The sequence below is a fragment of the Camelus ferus genome, chromosome 21, assembly GCF_009834535.1.
Source record: "Camelus ferus isolate YT-003-E chromosome 21, BCGSAC_Cfer_1.0, whole genome shotgun sequence".
NCBI classification, from domain to species: Eukaryota; Metazoa; Chordata; class Mammalia; order Artiodactyla; family Camelidae; genus Camelus; species Camelus ferus.
The window spans coordinates 22,366,807-22,384,295 of record NC_045716.1 but is presented as its reverse complement, the minus strand read 5'-3'; the positions used below and the strand labels follow the sequence as shown (position 1 = coordinate 22,384,295).

At 46.7% G+C, this 17,489-nt stretch overlaps 1 protein-coding gene across 5 annotated transcripts in view; it reads right to left on the bottom strand.

Annotated features, from left to right (window-relative positions):
* Window positions 1–2,356: 2,356 nt before the first annotated feature.
* The window catches only part of KCNN3 (potassium calcium-activated channel subfamily N member 3), a 150,687-nt gene continuing 135,554 nt past the window's right edge, over window positions 2,357–17,489 (bottom strand). For 4 of the 5 annotated variants that reach the window (XM_006177228.2, XM_014552866.2, XM_014552865.2 and 1 more), the window contains exons 6-8: window positions 14,654–14,781; window positions 13,881–13,950; window positions 2,357–8,163 (exon numbers count right to left, since the gene is read on the bottom strand). In XM_006177228.2, the coding sequence (XP_006177290.1) occupies window positions 7,867–8,163; window positions 13,881–13,950; window positions 14,654–14,781 (495 nt within the window). In that variant the 3' untranslated portion in view covers window positions 2,357–7,866. The remainder of the gene's footprint in view (window positions 8,164–13,880; window positions 13,951–14,653; window positions 14,782–17,489) is intronic. The other variant, XM_032464153.1, reaches the window with a different exon arrangement.

Here is a 17,489-nt window from a genome sequence, read left to right as displayed (position 1 = left end):
GGTACATATCGATTTATGGCGCCAACATCACAATTCACATATTTCCTTGTTTACCTTGGAGGGTCTGGTTGGTGTAATGAACAAGAGACTTGGTTTAAAAATAGATTAGGAATGTTGCTAGATGGTTAAACTAACTTCTTTTGCTAGTTTCCTCTGGGGAGGAGAATTCCCACTGCTGGACTGCCGAGTTTCTCAAGGAAGGAACAGAGGTGCAGCCATTTCTGCACTACCCTGGGCTGTGACCTGGATGGCCTTCTGGGGGACCTGCCCTGAGAAGCCACCTGCTATTCTGATGGCCCTGCTAGCATACACTAAAATGAAAAACTTAAAAAGGTGCTTTGAGGTGGCTCAAGGCTATGAAGTGAGTGCTTTTAAAAATGAGACTAGAAAAAGACTGCTTCTTTTGTACACCACCCAAGCTCTATGACCTCAAGAGGAATTTGAAGATGCATTTGTTTTTAATTCTTATGATTGCACGGGACCTCTACTTCATCAAATACTTCTGTAAGTGAGGGTCAGGGAAGAAATGGTTTAATTTTTGATCATTAATGATGTTGGTTACCATTGGCATGTGGTGAGGCCAGCACTTCTCAGCATTTGTGTATATATATATGCAGATCACTTGGGGATCTTGTTAAGACACCCAATTTGATTAAGCAGGGCTGGCATGGGGCCTGAGTTCTAACAAGTTCCCAGGTGATGCCTATGTCGCCGGTCCACGTACCACACTTTGACCGGCAAGGGTTAGCATATAGCTTACACCTGAATTACTGTCAAGAGATCTGCTTTCCCCAAGTCAGGAATTTGTATTGAGTTCCTTGATTCTAGATTGAAGAACAACTTTGAGTAGAAAAATCAGAACACTCTCTACAAGTGTAAAAGCCTTGGCCTGGGAAAGGCTAGAAGGAAAAGACAAAAGACACAGTTCTATTTAGTAGTGGAAAAGTATTGAGAGACAAATCAATTACCACCAGTACATTCATCAGTCAGTTATAAAATTGAGAATAAACTAATTTCCATTACCCAGTGAGTGAGTAACTTGCTAAAAACAGATGCCCTGGAGTTCTGATGGCTTTAATGGAGCTCAGGCTAACATGTAACTAAGGGGCAGAACGGAGACCGAGAGAATTTAGCTCAATAAAAATAAAATGTGTGTTCAACTTAAGTCCCAGCTATGCAAGACTGAAGCTGGGCATTGAGAAATTTCTCTTTTGAATGGCGTGAATAATATCATTGAAGCCCCAGCCTCATCTATATGTAAGCTCAGATAAATGGAAGTTTGTGAGGATTCCAGCTGTTTCCCCAGGAGAAAACCTGCTGTTTTGCACTAGCGGTGTATCTGTGTGACCTTTCAGAGACTGCAGAGGGAAGAGATGCGCACACTCAGTTGACTCTACCCTGATGCTACTTGGTTTGCACCTGTACAATATTACACCAAAGTGATAACAAGTGAGGGTCCGTTTTGGGAGGAGACCCACTGATCCTTGGAAAACCTTTGTTCTGTAACCAAACACATCCTGTTTTCATCTAGAAATAGTCCCTTGGTCAGTCAAAGGAGGGAAGTGAAAAATTCTACATGTCTCAGAGGAGGCATGAATATCATCATTGCCCAAGGAGAGAATTTTCCACAAGTTTGCCAATAAAGGAAAACATCTTGATTGAAACTCGCTCTTTCCTCCCAGCTAGAGTAAACTCGCAGAAAAGGAAGCCCAGCTCTTTGCTGGGTCCTGCGTGTCCTGCCTCCTCCCCTCCTTCCCTTAGGAGCTGTGCTCCGAGTTGTGGATAAGCATGTGGAAACCTTGCTCCCTGTAGGGCAGCGCCGACTCGGAAAAGCGCATCTACAAACTGGGCTCTCACTGGGCCCCATGTAAATGGAATTCCAGTCCCGGCTATGCTCGGACACAGAGAAACTTCCAATGCCTAGAAGGACGAGTCTGTTGTGTCACAGGAGAACAGGACTCTTCCTTATGCCCAGTTCTGACATTGCCAAAGGAAAAACTGGTTGGCTGAGTTTGAGACTGACATCATTTATGTAATAGGGTCTTGGCATTTATATAGAAAGAGCCTGCACTTTTATTAAACTGGCTTTGCACAGCTGCTAGAGGAGTGATGGCTTTTAAAATCTCTTTGGAAATGGCTTGATAGAATTTAGGGTAGGATTATTCTTCTAAGCTGGGAATAATGTTGTTTTGTCGCTAATAGTCAGGTCTCAGAGAATTAGAATATGGCAGTTCTAACGGCTAGGGACCCTTGGTCTGGGTGTCAGGCAATCACTAACAGTGATTTGTACTCAGAAACAGTCGTTGGGAGAGCAGGTTGACACTGGACCTGCTAAAGACTAGTTGGATACAAAATGTTAATTGAAAGTTACAATATATTTTATAATATAGCAATATATTTCATATTTAAAATAAACTGTTATGCTTTCTCCTATCGTTAAAAAATAGCAAGCAGTACAGAGGCAAGATGCAAATTCATATTGAAGCTCATCTGATTCTGAATATAAACACATCAGTTTCTGAGTTCACCATGAAAATGTTTCCTCCGTTAACATCCTGTTGCTCTCTTTTGTTGTTCTCTTCTGGTCATTGTGGAATGGAGAGTCTGGGGCCAAAACTGAGTTGTTGCGCCATTAAAAAGTGTGTCTGATGAAGGTGGATCAGTCCTGGTTGAGATTCAAAAACTGAGACAACATGACACAGTTAGAGAATGTTGTTCATTCACTGTCCTTCTTCTGTGGACTTGGATGTTGGCTGTTCCGATCAGACTGATACTTGATTTGTCTCTCTCTCTAAATATATATATATATATATATATATATATATATGTTTTTTTCTTTTTGGCTATAAATTCAGCATCTCTTTGGGATCCAAACTACAGGTTGGTTTTGGATTTTGTGCTTTTCCTCCATCAGCTTGGTTGGTCACAACGTCTCTTTTGTTTGTTTCAACACACAGTCCAGGCCCAAGAGTACAGCTTCCAGAACTCATTTCTCAGGTGTGTAAACAACTGTGGCAGGGCACTTGGCACCTAGGTTTGGAGGTCATATGTTGAAGATTTGATAATGGTTTTGTTCAGAGGGAACTCCAGTTCATGTTTGGGCGTTTCCAGTAATGGTGTAAGAAAAAGAGATCACAGTTATTTTTTTCTCTATCTGTATATATTTATATACCATTGCACTGAGTACTTCTTAATAAGCTTCGGTCTATTTTAGTAAAAATCTACATATTACGTGTCTGACAGGAGTTTAGTGTTAATTTCTAGTCATGCAGCCTGGCACAAGCTTTCGGAACGAAGAGCACTCATTTCTATTCTACTACCAGAAGCAGGCAGTTAATATTGCTATCCCTGTAGCACTCCTTTCGTAGTGGTATCAATGATCCCATTCCCACAATGTTTACTTTGGCCGTGGCAGACAAGGAAGGGATACTGTCCAGGGTGTCATTAAGCCAACTGACTGCAGGGTAGGGAGGGGAAGGGGCTGTTCCCGCCTAACAGGAAACCACCAGATAGCTGTCTAAGGTACTGAAACCTAATGCCACAGAGTCAATAGGGACAGCGAAATGACCACTGACAGAGCCTTCATCTGCTTCTAAGCAATACCCAGGGAAGTAGAAGGACCGTGTAGGACCGGGGACGTATTTTAGGATTTAAAAGCAGAATCTTTAAAAGAGCAGTAACCTACTGGTAGTGCAATGACTTCATAGTGTCTCAGTTGTGGTACTGTGATGGTTAGTAACACCATTTGTTCTGAATGAAACACTGATTCTTAATCTGGGGTGCACTGTAATGTTGAGGTACACCCTGAAGGAGGAGAGAGGTCCTGGGAATATGTGCTAAGCCCATGTTTCTCCCTGCTAATGTCACTAACTGGTTGATAGGTAATAATTACTTTTTGGTAACATTTGACTACATTCAGAGGCAACATTAAAGTGTGGACTAGACAGAGCTGGTCTGGGCTGCTGCTGACAACAAGAGTGACTCCATTTTTAAATCTACTGAATACTCTGTACTTACGAACATTAACTCTTACTTTCATTTGAAGTATAGAGAAATTGAGGTATGAGGTGGTTATATTCATTGGCCAAACATGTGGATTCAGTGTTAGAGTCTTATTTATTCTGATTCTTTGTCTCTACTTTTCTTCTTCTCCGTCATTATTTTTTCACCAGGAAATTATTAAAAATCTAAGGGGGAAATCTTCAAATACATTAAAATCATTATTTTTTTTCAATGCCATTCCTTCTTGACCTTTAATGAATAACGACAGCTCGCACGCACTCAGCACTTCAGAGCCTGCATGGACATCTTCCACGTCTCGTCCCCGACGAGACCGCTGTTACACTGCTGGGACCTGCTGAGGTCAGAAGTCAGTGGTGACTCCGGGCCTCACCCTGCCTGTTGTTTTGGATTGTATTAAGCGTTTCCAGAGATGTGGTGTCATGAAGTTACGTTACGAGAATGGTGAGAGCAGTTCATAGACACTTTATGGCAATTTATTGATGACAATCACGCATATGTGGCCTTTGATCCAAAGATGCAGCTTTTTATTTGGACTTCAATCTAAGGAGGAGGGGGCCCCTAGTCTGATATAATTTGCCAACTGATGCTATGTCCTGAAATTCCACTGAGATTAGTGGTCTTAATGTGTCACAGTACATCCCTGACTTTACAGTACATGGCGCTATAATATGGCTTAAGCGATGAGGGGGTGGCTCTGTATTTTTAATTCAAGTGTCTAGATAGTTTAGGGAATATTAGAGTACTTTTACCTGTTATTGAGTTATCAGAAGGGTGACAGTAGGAGCTTTGCCGCTGGGTCAGCCTTCCAGAAGTGGGCAGAACTCCATCAGTTCAGTATTGGAGTGAGGTTACCATAATTAATAGTTTGTCCATATAGCCAATTCTTGAGAAGATGATTAAACCTTCTCCACCACCAAACTTGAAAATAAGGTACAAGAAGGCATGGCGTGAGAATCCACCTGCCCCCTTTGCCCATCTGACGGCAATGCTGAGGTGCAGTGGAATTAGCCAAAAGACAGGCTGTGGGAAGGAAACCTGGGTGAGCTACACCCTGGATAATCGATACCTAAGTCATCAAGGGTTGATTGTACTTGCAGGAGGATGCATAACCTCCCCACAGAAAGCTGAAATACTAGTACAGAGATGCAGCCTCCCATTTACCATTGTAGGATCAACATGCAGATTCACTTGCTTTTTTTTTTTTTTTTTGGAAGAGTAAGTATTCTTTTGCCAAAGATAAAAACCATACGTAGCTATTGCACTACCAATAGGTCCAGTCATGCTACAAATGCCCATGTGTGTCCAGGATGCCCGTGGCTACTGCTACTGGATGTAAGTCCAGTCACTCCCTTTGCTAGTGCCAGGCATCAGGATTTACCTAAGGATACAGCATGAGCAGTGGCTTAAAGCAGAATCACCCACAGACGACAATGGGTCAGTGACAGTCTGTGCACACTTTTGGGCAGGAGGAGTGGCAGTGGAATCTCTCATGGCATTTGTTTGAAATTCAGATGAAACCCTTATATGCGTGCACGTGCACACACACACACAACCACACACACACACACATCGCAGGGTTAAAGCAGAATGGGAAGGGTGACTAGGAATTAAGACTTGATGGCTGTCGTTTAAAGGATCAGGACTGGCAAGCTCAGGCTGACCTGTCAGTGCTCTTCACACTGTGAAATGAACTAAGGCCACAGAGAAACTGCACGGTTATTTCGTCTGCTTATATGTTCAGCTGTCACTGAAAACACGAGCACCCTTCTTGGACATAAAAAAGGAGAGGGATCTTTCAGATAATCAATAGTCAAAAGAAGAAACAAACAAATAAAAAAGCCAGCAGCAAGTGTGGCATCTGTGGTATGCAAAACAACCAAGGAAAGTCCTCAAAGGAGTTATCAAGATAAAAATGAGGCCATTAAGGGAATATCAACAGCTATAAAAATAGATAAAAGAAGAAGTTTAGCAAGAAACCACATCTGGAAAGAGTGACCTTTCTAGAGTCGTCTACCTTCTGCTGTCTGGTCCCCTTGTCCTTAGAAGACCAGGTCCAGGGCTGCAGAAGAGACGTCTCCACAGCTAGATGCCACCTTTGGAAAGGCGGCGACATCCTGTGCAAAGTGAAACCCGACAGGACAACCATCCGCAAACGACCGCCTTCCGTTTTACCGTAAACAGATGAAATGCTCCCTACAGCATCATTTAACTCCACACGAGCAGAAGTCAGAGACCTCAGAATGAGAAAAGTGATGGATAGCGGGGGGGTTTGGCATCACAAACGTTCCGCATGGTTAGATGATGGAGCGAGGAGAACATTTTGCATCCCCATCCCCTGTCCTCTCCGTGCCTGTCACTCGCTACACCAGATCTGGAGGTTTCTGAAGTCTCTTGGAATTTGAGATGTAATTAGAGTCGTTTGTGCACCAAGATTAACGTGGCACAGTAGGAACAGGCTACTGACGCATCCGTGTCACCTTACCTTACCCACAAGGCTCCTTAAGGGCTCCCTTTATCCTCATAACCCTTCACTTTGAAGTGGTTTTAGGGCAGGTAGAAGGGACCACCTGGGTCACTCACCATCATGTCTCCTCCCAGCTCTCAGGTGAAGCACTTGACCTCTTTGCACCCCTAACATCTGGGGCTGGAAACCTGTCGCTGGGTAAATATCACAAATGAGCAAACCCTCAGACAACACTATTCGCGCAGGTGTCATGGGGTCGCACCTGTTCGTACAGGTGTGCACGCACGTGCACAGATGCTGTTCCCCTTCCCTCGCGTACATCCACCCGATCACACGCTCCACTGGAACCCAGCTTGTTTGGACATAAGATGAAAACTCTGCAGAAGCTGTTATTTTTAGAAAGCTGCTTATCTCTCCAGAATGCCAACAATTTGGTCTTGTCATTCATCTCAGAGCAAGCATGGTGCGTATCCAGGACGAGGTACCCTGTTTTGCGTTTGAAGGGACATGTTTGAAGGGTCATCTTTAGTGACTCTGCGAATGTGGCCACCACTGGCAAGCTACCTGAACTGAGGGCACCCACATCCAGATTCAGACCAACTTAATGAACATTTAGAGGGTGCCTACTGCGAGCAGGGTAAGGTACCAGGTCCCTCTTTATTAGGGTCAATTGCAAACAAGAAAAGACCTGGGTTGAATATGGGATGTGTGTGTGTTGTGTGTGTGTGTGCGCACACGCTTGCAAACACAAGGGTTTATATGGGTATTAATATTGGATGGAAAGTCTGGCTTCTTATTTGTCTATTTTTCTTTCGGTCTAAATTGAGTTTTACAACTGTGTAAGGATGGGAGGAAAGAATGTCTGTTTTGGCAAGATGTGGGCAGCTCTCTTTTACTTTTGTCATCCAGGGGCCTCCTTAGACGAAAGGAAAGAAGAGACGTGGGCTGCAGGACCCTGTGGTGAGGACCCATCCCCCCAAGCCGGATTCTACACCCTCCCTCCGAGGGACCCTCCTCTGGGTTGGCTTCACTGTCGCTACTTCAGTGCATCTGACCCCCCACCCCCCCAACGTGAAGACCTGAGATTGAACGTGGATTTCTGTTCTCCACCAACTCTGCAGCAAGGGCCCTGCCAGAGGCGTCGCTTCCTGTCATCTCCTCTTCCTGCTCCCAAGTAGAGGCACCTAAACAGAGATTAGATTTCTGGTTTCAAGGCATATCAAACCAAGCACGCTGAATGAACATGAGTTAGTTAATTAGCTCGGTCTTTCTTCTTTATGTTCCCTGGTCTGAATGTTCCTTGATGGCCAAGTGACCAGGAGAGAGTTGATCTGCATCTTAAGACCTATGGGTAATGCTTCTGGAGTGGGGAGTTTTATTTAGCAACTGCTTGAACTTGTGTACGGGGTCGGGAAGGAGGTGGAGCTGACCCCGATCGGGCTGTCGGAGAGTGGGGTGTGGGTGGTGCCCACCGCCACGCTGACGCCCCGGGCCTCCATGAGGGCAGACAGGAGCTGCTGCTGCTGCTGGCGCAGAGTGTCCGCGATGAGCAGGGGCAGGGAATTGAAGCTGGCGGTGAGATGCTCCAGCTTCGACTCCAGGCTGCCAATCTGTTTCTCCAGATCTTCGCTCCGATCATTGAGTTCTGTGATTAAGTCATACATGACGTTTTGCATCTGTTTGGAGAGACAGAGAGATGAGAGACAGGAGATGACAGATCATCACAGAAGAATCCGCCATGGGTAAAAAGAAACATTCTCCAAATCACAACTGGACCAGCAACATGGATGGACCTGGAGGTTGTCATCCTAAGTGAAGTAAGTCAGACAGAGAAAGAAAAATACCATATGATATTCCTTACAAGTGGAATCTTAAAAAATGACACAAATGAACTGATCTACAAAACAGAAACAGACTCAGACACAGAAAACAAACTTATGGTTACCAGGTGGCGAAGGGGGTGGGAAGGGATAAATTGGGAGTTCAAGATTTGCAGATGCTAACTACTATGTATAAAATAGATAAACAAGTTTCTACTGAACAGCACAGGGAACTATATTGAATATCTTGTAGTAACAAATAATGAAAAAGAATATGAAAAGGAGTATATGTATGAATATAACTGAAATATGATGCTGTACGCCAGAAATTCACACAGCATTGTAAACTGACTATGCTTCAATAAAACAAACCAACCAACCCCAAATTACAACGGCACCAACTTCCACACCGGCTGTGTCTGATCTGGCCAAGGACGGAGAAGCGGTTTACTTTCTTGGAGACATGGAGGCTTGAACGACACAGCGTTTTCGTGTGTGTGTGTGTTTGCTATTGTTTTCTTATTACAAAAATAATGCACATTACTTATAAAAATATATTAGAAATTATGTAGAATGGAAAAGCAGCAGCACTTTCTTCTTAAGTAGAGCGAGTGTCTAAAGTGTCTTCATGTTCTTACGACGCCCAACCTCTCGGGTCCGACGTCAGTGGAACCCACTGATTAAGGAGGTGGCACTGTGGTGGGGAGTGGACAGCGCAGTAGACTTATAATTGGTAGGTCAGGGGTCAAGCATGTGTCTTCAGCTCACACTAATAACGTGCCTTCCCTCAGGCTCCTTCACCTCTCTGAACCTTGGTTTCCTTATAAAATAGGAGTTAATTAACTATACATAGTCATGAAACTATCCCGCGACCCCCAACCCATTTTCAACACAGTAGCCAGAATGTATGATGTACGACATAACTCACTCAGGCACGGGCTCCAGTGAAAGGGAGCTACCTCGCTGAGGTTACTGCCCCTACACTGCCTGGTCAAAGGGGAGGGACGCTGTCTCCGTCTGGGACATCCCTACGGGCCAGTCTACCTTCAGAGCACCTGTGACTCAGCAGAGGCCTTTGTTGATTGTATCACACTTCAGACTCTTCCTCTGCCACATTCTGGTTCCCTCACTCCCTGACGTGCCCCCCAGGAAACCTCCTGTGCTCTGTGCTGTCTCCCAGTGTCCCATGGGCCCGCCCTGTCCCCAGTGCTCGCCCCCTACCCATCCCATGGCTGACAGCCTCGCCTCCACTAAGCCTCCCCTTAAAAATCACCTTCTCAATGAAGCTGCCCCCATGCCCTTGATAACACTGCTCCTTGTCCACAGCTCCATTCCTGATCCCACTAACCCTGCTCAACCTTTTTCTTTTCTTCATGCCGTGTTCTAATACAGTAGCTAATTTGCTATTTCTTTGGCTTATTGTTGTCTGTCGTCTACTGCAGGGCAGATACCTTTTGCTGTTGTTTCACTGATGTGTTGAAACAGTATCTGGCACATAGGAGATGCTCAGCTAACATTTCTGGATGGACAAAGGTACATAAACATGCCTAGTAAGGGGGCCTGTCACACGTGATTGGCACTAAAAGATGTCGATAGAACTAATGAATGAATAAAGTGCTGACACAGGGGAAAACCACCATCCCTGCCATCCTTTGCCCAAGGTAGGAGTTTAACTGATGGGGAAAGACCTTTGGCACCACATATTATTTCCACGTACCTAGAAGGTTTCTCAGTGTTTACCACCAAGAGCTGAGTGGCTTGAGGAAAGGACAGAAGACTCCCCAGGGGGCCCAGCCCAGGGCCTGCCTCTGGAGAGCAGGTGCTCAGTAAGCTTTTGTGAATGAACGCGGAAGGAGGTCGTGAGAGCAGGGGAGCAAACATGGGGTACCTCCAGGGAACTGCAAATACGATAAAACTTTAAAGTAATAAAATAAACTTGTCTTCTGAGAGTTAAATCATAAAACCAGGTCAGAGCAACACTAAACAAAGGGAGCTCATGCCAAGTGCACCACTTTCCTTCCCGGATCTGCGCTTGGGAGCGCGCCCTGTCTCCAGGCACTGCCATTCATTCAAGCTGTCCCAACTAGAAACCTGGGCGTCATCTGGTCCCCCAGCCCTCACAGCTCGCCAGTACCAAATCCTGCCCACCCTATGTCTAAATATCCCTCAAATTCAATTCATTTAATTGGAACGAAATCATTTTTGTCCCAACCAGTACCATCCAGCAGGCTGCGATGCCCTCAATATAGTTGAGTCCCATGGTTCTGACGCTACTCTCGGTGGAGGTACTGGGGATTGAACCCTGGACCTTGTACATGCTAAGTATGCTCTCTACCACTGAGCTATCCCCATCACCTGCCCCTGACTCTACTCTTATCAGGCAACTTTCTGATTATAATTTGGCTTCCAGGGTTAGTCTGTAGAATCCTTGTCTATGTGACAGCCACATTTCTTCCTGCAAATTAACAAATGACATCAGACTTGGGAGCAAGATTCATAGGACACTTCGAGCCCTTGGGTGTTTCTGTGGCTGCAACGGCAGGGAATCCGGCTGGTGGTTGCTCTGTACTGCCCCCCACCCCACTCTCCACCTCTAGGCCCTGTGGCTCTGGTCATCTGCTAGTGACACCCTGATCCTATTTCAGCTGAAATTTCAAGTTACTCCAGGAAGATGCAGAAACCACTGGTGCCTGCAGGGGCGAAGGGAGTGGGAAAAGAGGTGAAAGAGAAAAAAAGTGAAGGGAGGTGGCAAAACGCGAGAAGCCAGAGAGGAGATGGGGAAAGGGAGATTGAAAAATGTAGTGATACTTCCCCAGCTAGTGACATGCCCCAGAGAATATTGGCTGAAGCCCCAAAAGGAGCCATCACGGAGGTGGACTGGGCAGCTCTGCCGTTGCAAGATCAGGATTTTATTGTGGATGCCAGGGAGGCGAGGATGACTCTAGACGTGGAAGTGCTTCCTTCATTAATTAACATTCACAGAAGCTCCTCAAGGCGCACACTCTTCCTGGAATGTACAGACCACAAAACTATTTGATCGCAGGGCACCCTGAACTAAGTCCGGGCCCCTGGGTCTTGGCTTCTGTGCTGTGGCTGGCCAACAACCCCACCTTGGGAGGGTCTCTTTGCTCCTTTAGATCTTGGTTTCCTCATGTCTATTCCTAATCAGAACTACCACGTGCAAAACCGTTAGAGTTCACAAAGCATTTTCATGGCGATCATCTCATTTGATCAGTTGCACCTCAGATGTGAAGCATTATTTTTACATTTCAATGGGAGAAACTGAAGCTAGCACATAAAGCATCCGAGCCCCCAGCTCTGCCACCCTATGAGAGAGCTCTTCAATAGAGCCAGTGGTATGTGGAGGCCACACGCCTTTCTCTTCATCTAGAGAGGACCAAAGGGCAGGGCTGGAAGGTGGTGAGCTGGGAGGACAAAACACAGAACAAAAAAGGAGCGAACATGGCATTATTATGTCTCCCCCATTCTGTTGCCTGGAGACGGGATGTCAGGGGGAGTGTGGACCAACGTGAATGATGCCAGGCTGCTGCCAGGACCTTGGCTGTGCCTCCCAGGAAGATAGACTAAGACTAGATGGATGTGAGAGCTCGCCCTCCTGGCAGGTCCCACCCCCATCCCCCTGCAGCCCTGCAGGAGCCTTCCTGTGACCCTCTCCTCCACTCCCTTTCTCTCCAGGTAACTCGCTCCCAGGCTATGATGGTTTAGTTCCCCACCCAATTCACATGAGCCTCTTTCCAATTCATGGACTTTCTCCCCTTGCCCAGCCTGCGCTGCATGGAGCCCCATCTCTGTGAGAGGCAAAGCTGGCACTGAAGAAATCCAGGCTTGAAAGTCCAGTTTACCTGCTATTTCCAGGAGAGCACAGCCACAGCGAGTCCTGCCAGGTGAGAGGGGAGGCAGGAAACATGGCAACTTGTAAAAGGAATATCTTAGGGCTTGTTGGGGCATTCCTGCATCTCCCGGCTCGGGTCCCCAGCTTTCCCTACATGACCCTCCTCCTGGCCACAGCTGATTGGTCCAAGGGTGCACAAGTGACCCAAACTGACCAGTCATCTCATCCCTTCTGAGGATTAGAACTAAGACCAATAGGAGGCCGATTTGTCTTTGCCTGTGGCTAGACTCGAGCATGTCCTCTCTGGGTAGGGGCCTGCCCTGGTCTGCCATGGAGACAGGAGGCATAGGAAGTTGTCAGGAGAGGAGGGAGAGAAAGAGCTGAAGCAGGTACTCAAACAGGAGAGAAAAGAGAGGGTGAGCGAATACTTCCTGGGGTGAGGTCCAGTTCTGGTTGGTTCCTTCCTAAGGCTGACCACGTGCCTGCCTTAAGGTTCTGCCTGGAATGAGACTCCTGGTATCCTTATAGCAAACGCCTCCATCTTTAAACCTGTTTCTAATACCAAGAGTGTTAACCAACGTACCCAAGACCCAGGGGGTTCCCTCCTGCACTTGGGCTCTCCATTCACACACCCCCCTCCCCCAGGCTCCCAGGAGCCCTGCACTCTGCCTCAGCGCCCCCTCCAAAGGCACACAGACCTGTGGGCTTCTCCCCGCCCTTCCTAGCCACGTACTCCCTGATTGAAGCCCTCCCCGGCCTGGGGGGGCCTTTCTCTGGCTTGATCCCTGAATTGAACAAGGCACATGCGTGTCACCCAACAACTGGCAATTTCTCTGATTGTACCCTCTTCTCAAAGGGGGCTTAATTTGCCTGAGGGAGTTTCTCTTGCTTACCCAGGGAGCGGGTTCCACGATGCTAACTGACATCTGCTGGAATGTTCTGCCAGCCTGGCCCTGGGCTGCGCACTTGATAGATGATTTCTATCAAGAGGCGCTAGGGAAGAGGGGCTGAGGAGGGGAGGCCCCCTCTTCAGCGGTGCCTCCACACAGCTCAGCCAACAGCGCAGGCTTTGGTTCTTTTGCTCCGGAGATTTGCAGGAGGGGTGAATTGCTTTACAGTATTTAAGGCAGTTTGGTTCCAAAATGCAGAATGACAGTGAGGCCCTCAAAGGAGGGTTCTCTTTTTTGGCATCTTCATGAGAAATAAAGAAATGCACCTACCACCCCCACCACCCATTTGGGGCCGGGAAAGCTGAGTTGTAAGGACTGGAGGATGCAGAAAAATGAACTTCCAATTATAACGGCAAACCGGAAGGACCTTCCTCGGTGTGACCTAGGCAGCAGCATCGCTATTGTCACCACTGGGGCTCATCAGTGTGCAAACTCAAGCTTATCCTTCGCAGCCCTTCGTGTACAGCTCGTTGGGCAACACGCAAAAAGATTTAGCCGATCAGCTAATTCATTCGCAGGCAAGACAAACCTGAGCGACTGAATTTAAGAAACAAATGCCAGGCTTTAAAAGTCAACAACCCACACCAGTAGATTGCATGTGTCAAGAACGTGAACTTAGATTATTTTTTAATGAAGGAGGAAGTGGTCTTTGCTTTCCTGGTCCTGCAACGTCCAAGTGGGCAGTGGCCTGCTCTTCCCGGCCACCTCTGAGAAATCGAAACGGCAGCATCTGTGAACCCTTTACGAGGTCTTCGGGTTTTGCCACTCACCTTGGAAAGGTCCACGAGGGTGTTGGCTTGGTCGCTCAGCTTCCTCTGCTCCATCTTGACGCTCCTCAGTCTGTGGGAAAGAGTCGTAACAGCCGTACGCCTCAGTGCCTGCTAGGTTCAGCCCCACGAGCAGATTGCACCTCCACACCAGTTCGCCTGATTTTGGAACTTAGTACAACCAGGGACATTGAGCGTGGGTGACAACTAACCAGAATCAAAGGCTCGGCAGGCACACTCTTGTCCCCACGCCTGCTTGCCCTCGGTCACTTCCGTTCCCTCACCACTCCCAGATCATTTCCCGGCTTCCACACCTTTACCTAGGCTGTTCCATCTCAAATGCCCTACTCTCAGCCTTCCAGGTTCCCGAAACCTCCAGGTCAGAATAAATGTTTTCATCCTCTACTTTTAAAAATCCACTTTACTTTTTAAAGACTTAGCTTATAGAAAGCACTGACCACAATTTGTTCTGCTTCAAGTTGTAGTGTGTGTGTGTGTGTGTGTGTGTGTGTGCAGAATGTGAGAGCCCTTAGAGGCTCTTACCTAATTTTTACTTTCCATAGCTGTCTGCCCAATGCTTGGCAGCGGCAGGTGCAGTAAATGAAGAAACAGACTGCCCTGGGTCCAGGCCACCCCCCTGCCCAGTGCCTGCTGAGTGCCACAGAATGGATTTCTTCTGCTCCTCTTAAGGATATGGGAAGATATTGATGGAGTTCTGGGGAACCCATCACTTCCAGTTTGGTCCTCTGGTGGCTGAGCTACCCTGGCATACTCACTGGTGAATAGCTTGGAGGAACTTCCTCTGGTGTTTCCTGACTTTGGCGTGGTCAATCTTCTTTAGCAGCTTCGTGTGTTTATAGATTAGCCACGTTTCCCGAAGGACGTTGGCTGCAGCATTCTTGATCTGAGGGAAAGTAAATAAGGCAGGTTGCTGTCAGGTGAACATTCCCAGGTTCGCACAGCATGTTTTTTGTGTTTGCTGATAGAGTCTACCTTATAAGGAGATGATTCTTTTCCCTGAATCAAATCAGGAACACTTAGAAAGGATGAATAAAATGCATCTCTTGTTAATCCTATGTTGGACACAGTAGACCGGAGCCTGAAGTTGAGGGGTGTTTCTCGTTTCTTCCTTGATCATTTCAGGACAGCCTCTCCACTGCGGCCACTCATGCTATATTTAGGCAGGCTGCATTACCGAAACCTGGAGGCCTGGGGCACCCTTTGAAAAGATAAATATGTACCACTGCTGCCCTTGGATGCAGAGTTCTACACTCTACCTGAGATTTCTATTTACTGCTCATGGTACATTTCTTGGATTCAGAGAGTAAACAGATTTCCTGTCAGCTGGAGATTTTAAAAGCCCTCTTTGAGGAAAGGTCTTTCCCGCCGAATGAAACTATAGGTAACAACCAGCCCCTTGTTTCCTCTCCCAAATGGCCAAGAACCTTTACACTGCAGTTTGACATGTAAATGTAATGGGCACAAAACTGAAATAATTTCAAAGCAGTGTCTGAAAATCAGTGCAGACATGTCGGTGTGAAACCAGAGCTGCCTCTCTCCCAAGGCTGGCTTCTTCTCTGCACGGCAATCACACATTTCAACATATGACGCTGTCATCTGTTGACATGGAAACCACTGATCTCACCCAGCTCACGACAGAGCTGAGACATATCAATGGCATCCAGATGGCAAGGGACAAAGTTTTAATCCAAACACAGACATCTTCAGCAATTAGTAACAAGAGCAAGAGGAAACATTTCTTATTAAGCACAAGCTAGACAGATTTTTGATGAACCGTTCCCATTTCTGTCAGCCATGCAAATTGGCACAGGCCCACAGGCCCAGGGCCTGGAAGTGAAGCAGGCCAGCCTAGTAGAAATCAGGTTACTAGCCAGAAAGGATTTTAATAAAATTGGAGAGGACAGACCTGCTTCTTCAGACTGACATCAACAGATGGGACGTTGTTAAAATACTGAGACGTGTGGGAAGGCCTCAGAAACATTGTTTTGCAGCCTGATAACTTGTGTGTGTATGTTTTAAAAATTTATTACTAAGGCTGGATTGTATTTTTCATTGGCGCTGAAGCGATGTTTTAAAAGAACAGCTAGGTCTTCTCAGAACTAGCTAAGCCACATAAATATTGCTTTTTTCTTCAGTAAAAATCTACTGTGAAAATGGCTTTAAATGACTTAATTGCCCACCTCTGGAACTTTCTTGCCTGAAAGGAAGCAGGTGGTGGTGAGTAGCAGCTGGAAATGGTGGGGGACCAGGTAGGAGGGGGGAGGCGGAGGAAGGGGTGGTCACGGGGGTTCTGTCCAGGGGCTGGTGTGGACATCAGCCTCCCGGCCAAAGGGGCAGCACAGAAGGGAAGGCTTTCTCTCTGCGGAGTGGAGCGAGAGGGCCACTTGGCACATGGTTTCTTCAGTTTTCCTAGGCACTTAGCCTCTAAGGAAAGCCTCACAGAAGAGCAGGAGGGAGAAGCCTACTTTTAGGATGACTGGCAGAGCCCCAGTTACACCAGTCTCCTCTTCGGAATACTGAGAAAACCACAGAATGTCAATGCTGATGAACCTTTGACAATTGCCTCTGTCTTGATGTGCAGCAAACAAGTGAAATTGGAAAGCTTGCAGGTGAATCCCTGTTCTGCCAGTTTGGGAGGAAATGCTTCATTATCTATAAGACAGGAAAAATAAATCCTTACCTAAAGGGTTGCTATGAGGCCCAAAGGAGGCCATGACCATGCTGCTGACGGTGCTGGGGCTGACAGCGCACATTTACCGGGTGCCAGTTTGCCTACATGTACACTCATGTAATCGTCACAGCCACCCTACCAGGCAGGTGCTAATATTAGCCCCATTTTACAGATGAGGAAACTGAGACCCAGACCCAGACCATAAAGTTATAAATGGCAAACTGAGTCAATGTGGATTTAAGAGTTCTCTAAATTACAATGTACCAGAAAGACACTAGCTGTCATCATCTGGCCCAAACCTGCACTGAAAATATGAGGAAACAACGGCTTCAGAGACAGAATCCCACAGCTAGCTAATGGCCAAGTCAAGACAAGAGCCAGGTCCAAAAAGAACATAAGGGTTTCATGTGGTCTGAAGAAAGCTCTGAGTAGATATCATCTCTACACAAACAGAACTGTTTCCTGTTTTCCAGGATGAAGGAACTGGAAAGGACATTAGACTTTTTAATCATCACGGCCGTCACTTAGCAATATGACAGAACAGGGAGTCTGGGTCCTGCACTTAACTTTAGCCCAAATATTAGGTACTAAAATTACAGCACAGCCTCGGTAGCTGAGCGAAGCAGCCACAGCATCTTTATGGGTTTGAACAGGAGGCCCCTGCGTATTCGGGAAAGTGTCGTTAAACGCAAGACTTGGTGCTGACTCGGAATTAATCGCCAGCAAACAGCCTGGCACAAAGCTAAGTAGATCAATATCTGCAAGAGAAAAAGAAATAGGCTTTTAACTGCACTGTGCTTTCCCAGGTCAACAGTAAACGCTATTGTGACCAGGTTCTTCCTCCAATTCACCTGGCTGATGCTTTGAGCATCACTGGGGCGGGAAGAGGTGGAGGTCGTGTGCCCCTTCTGGGAGCCACT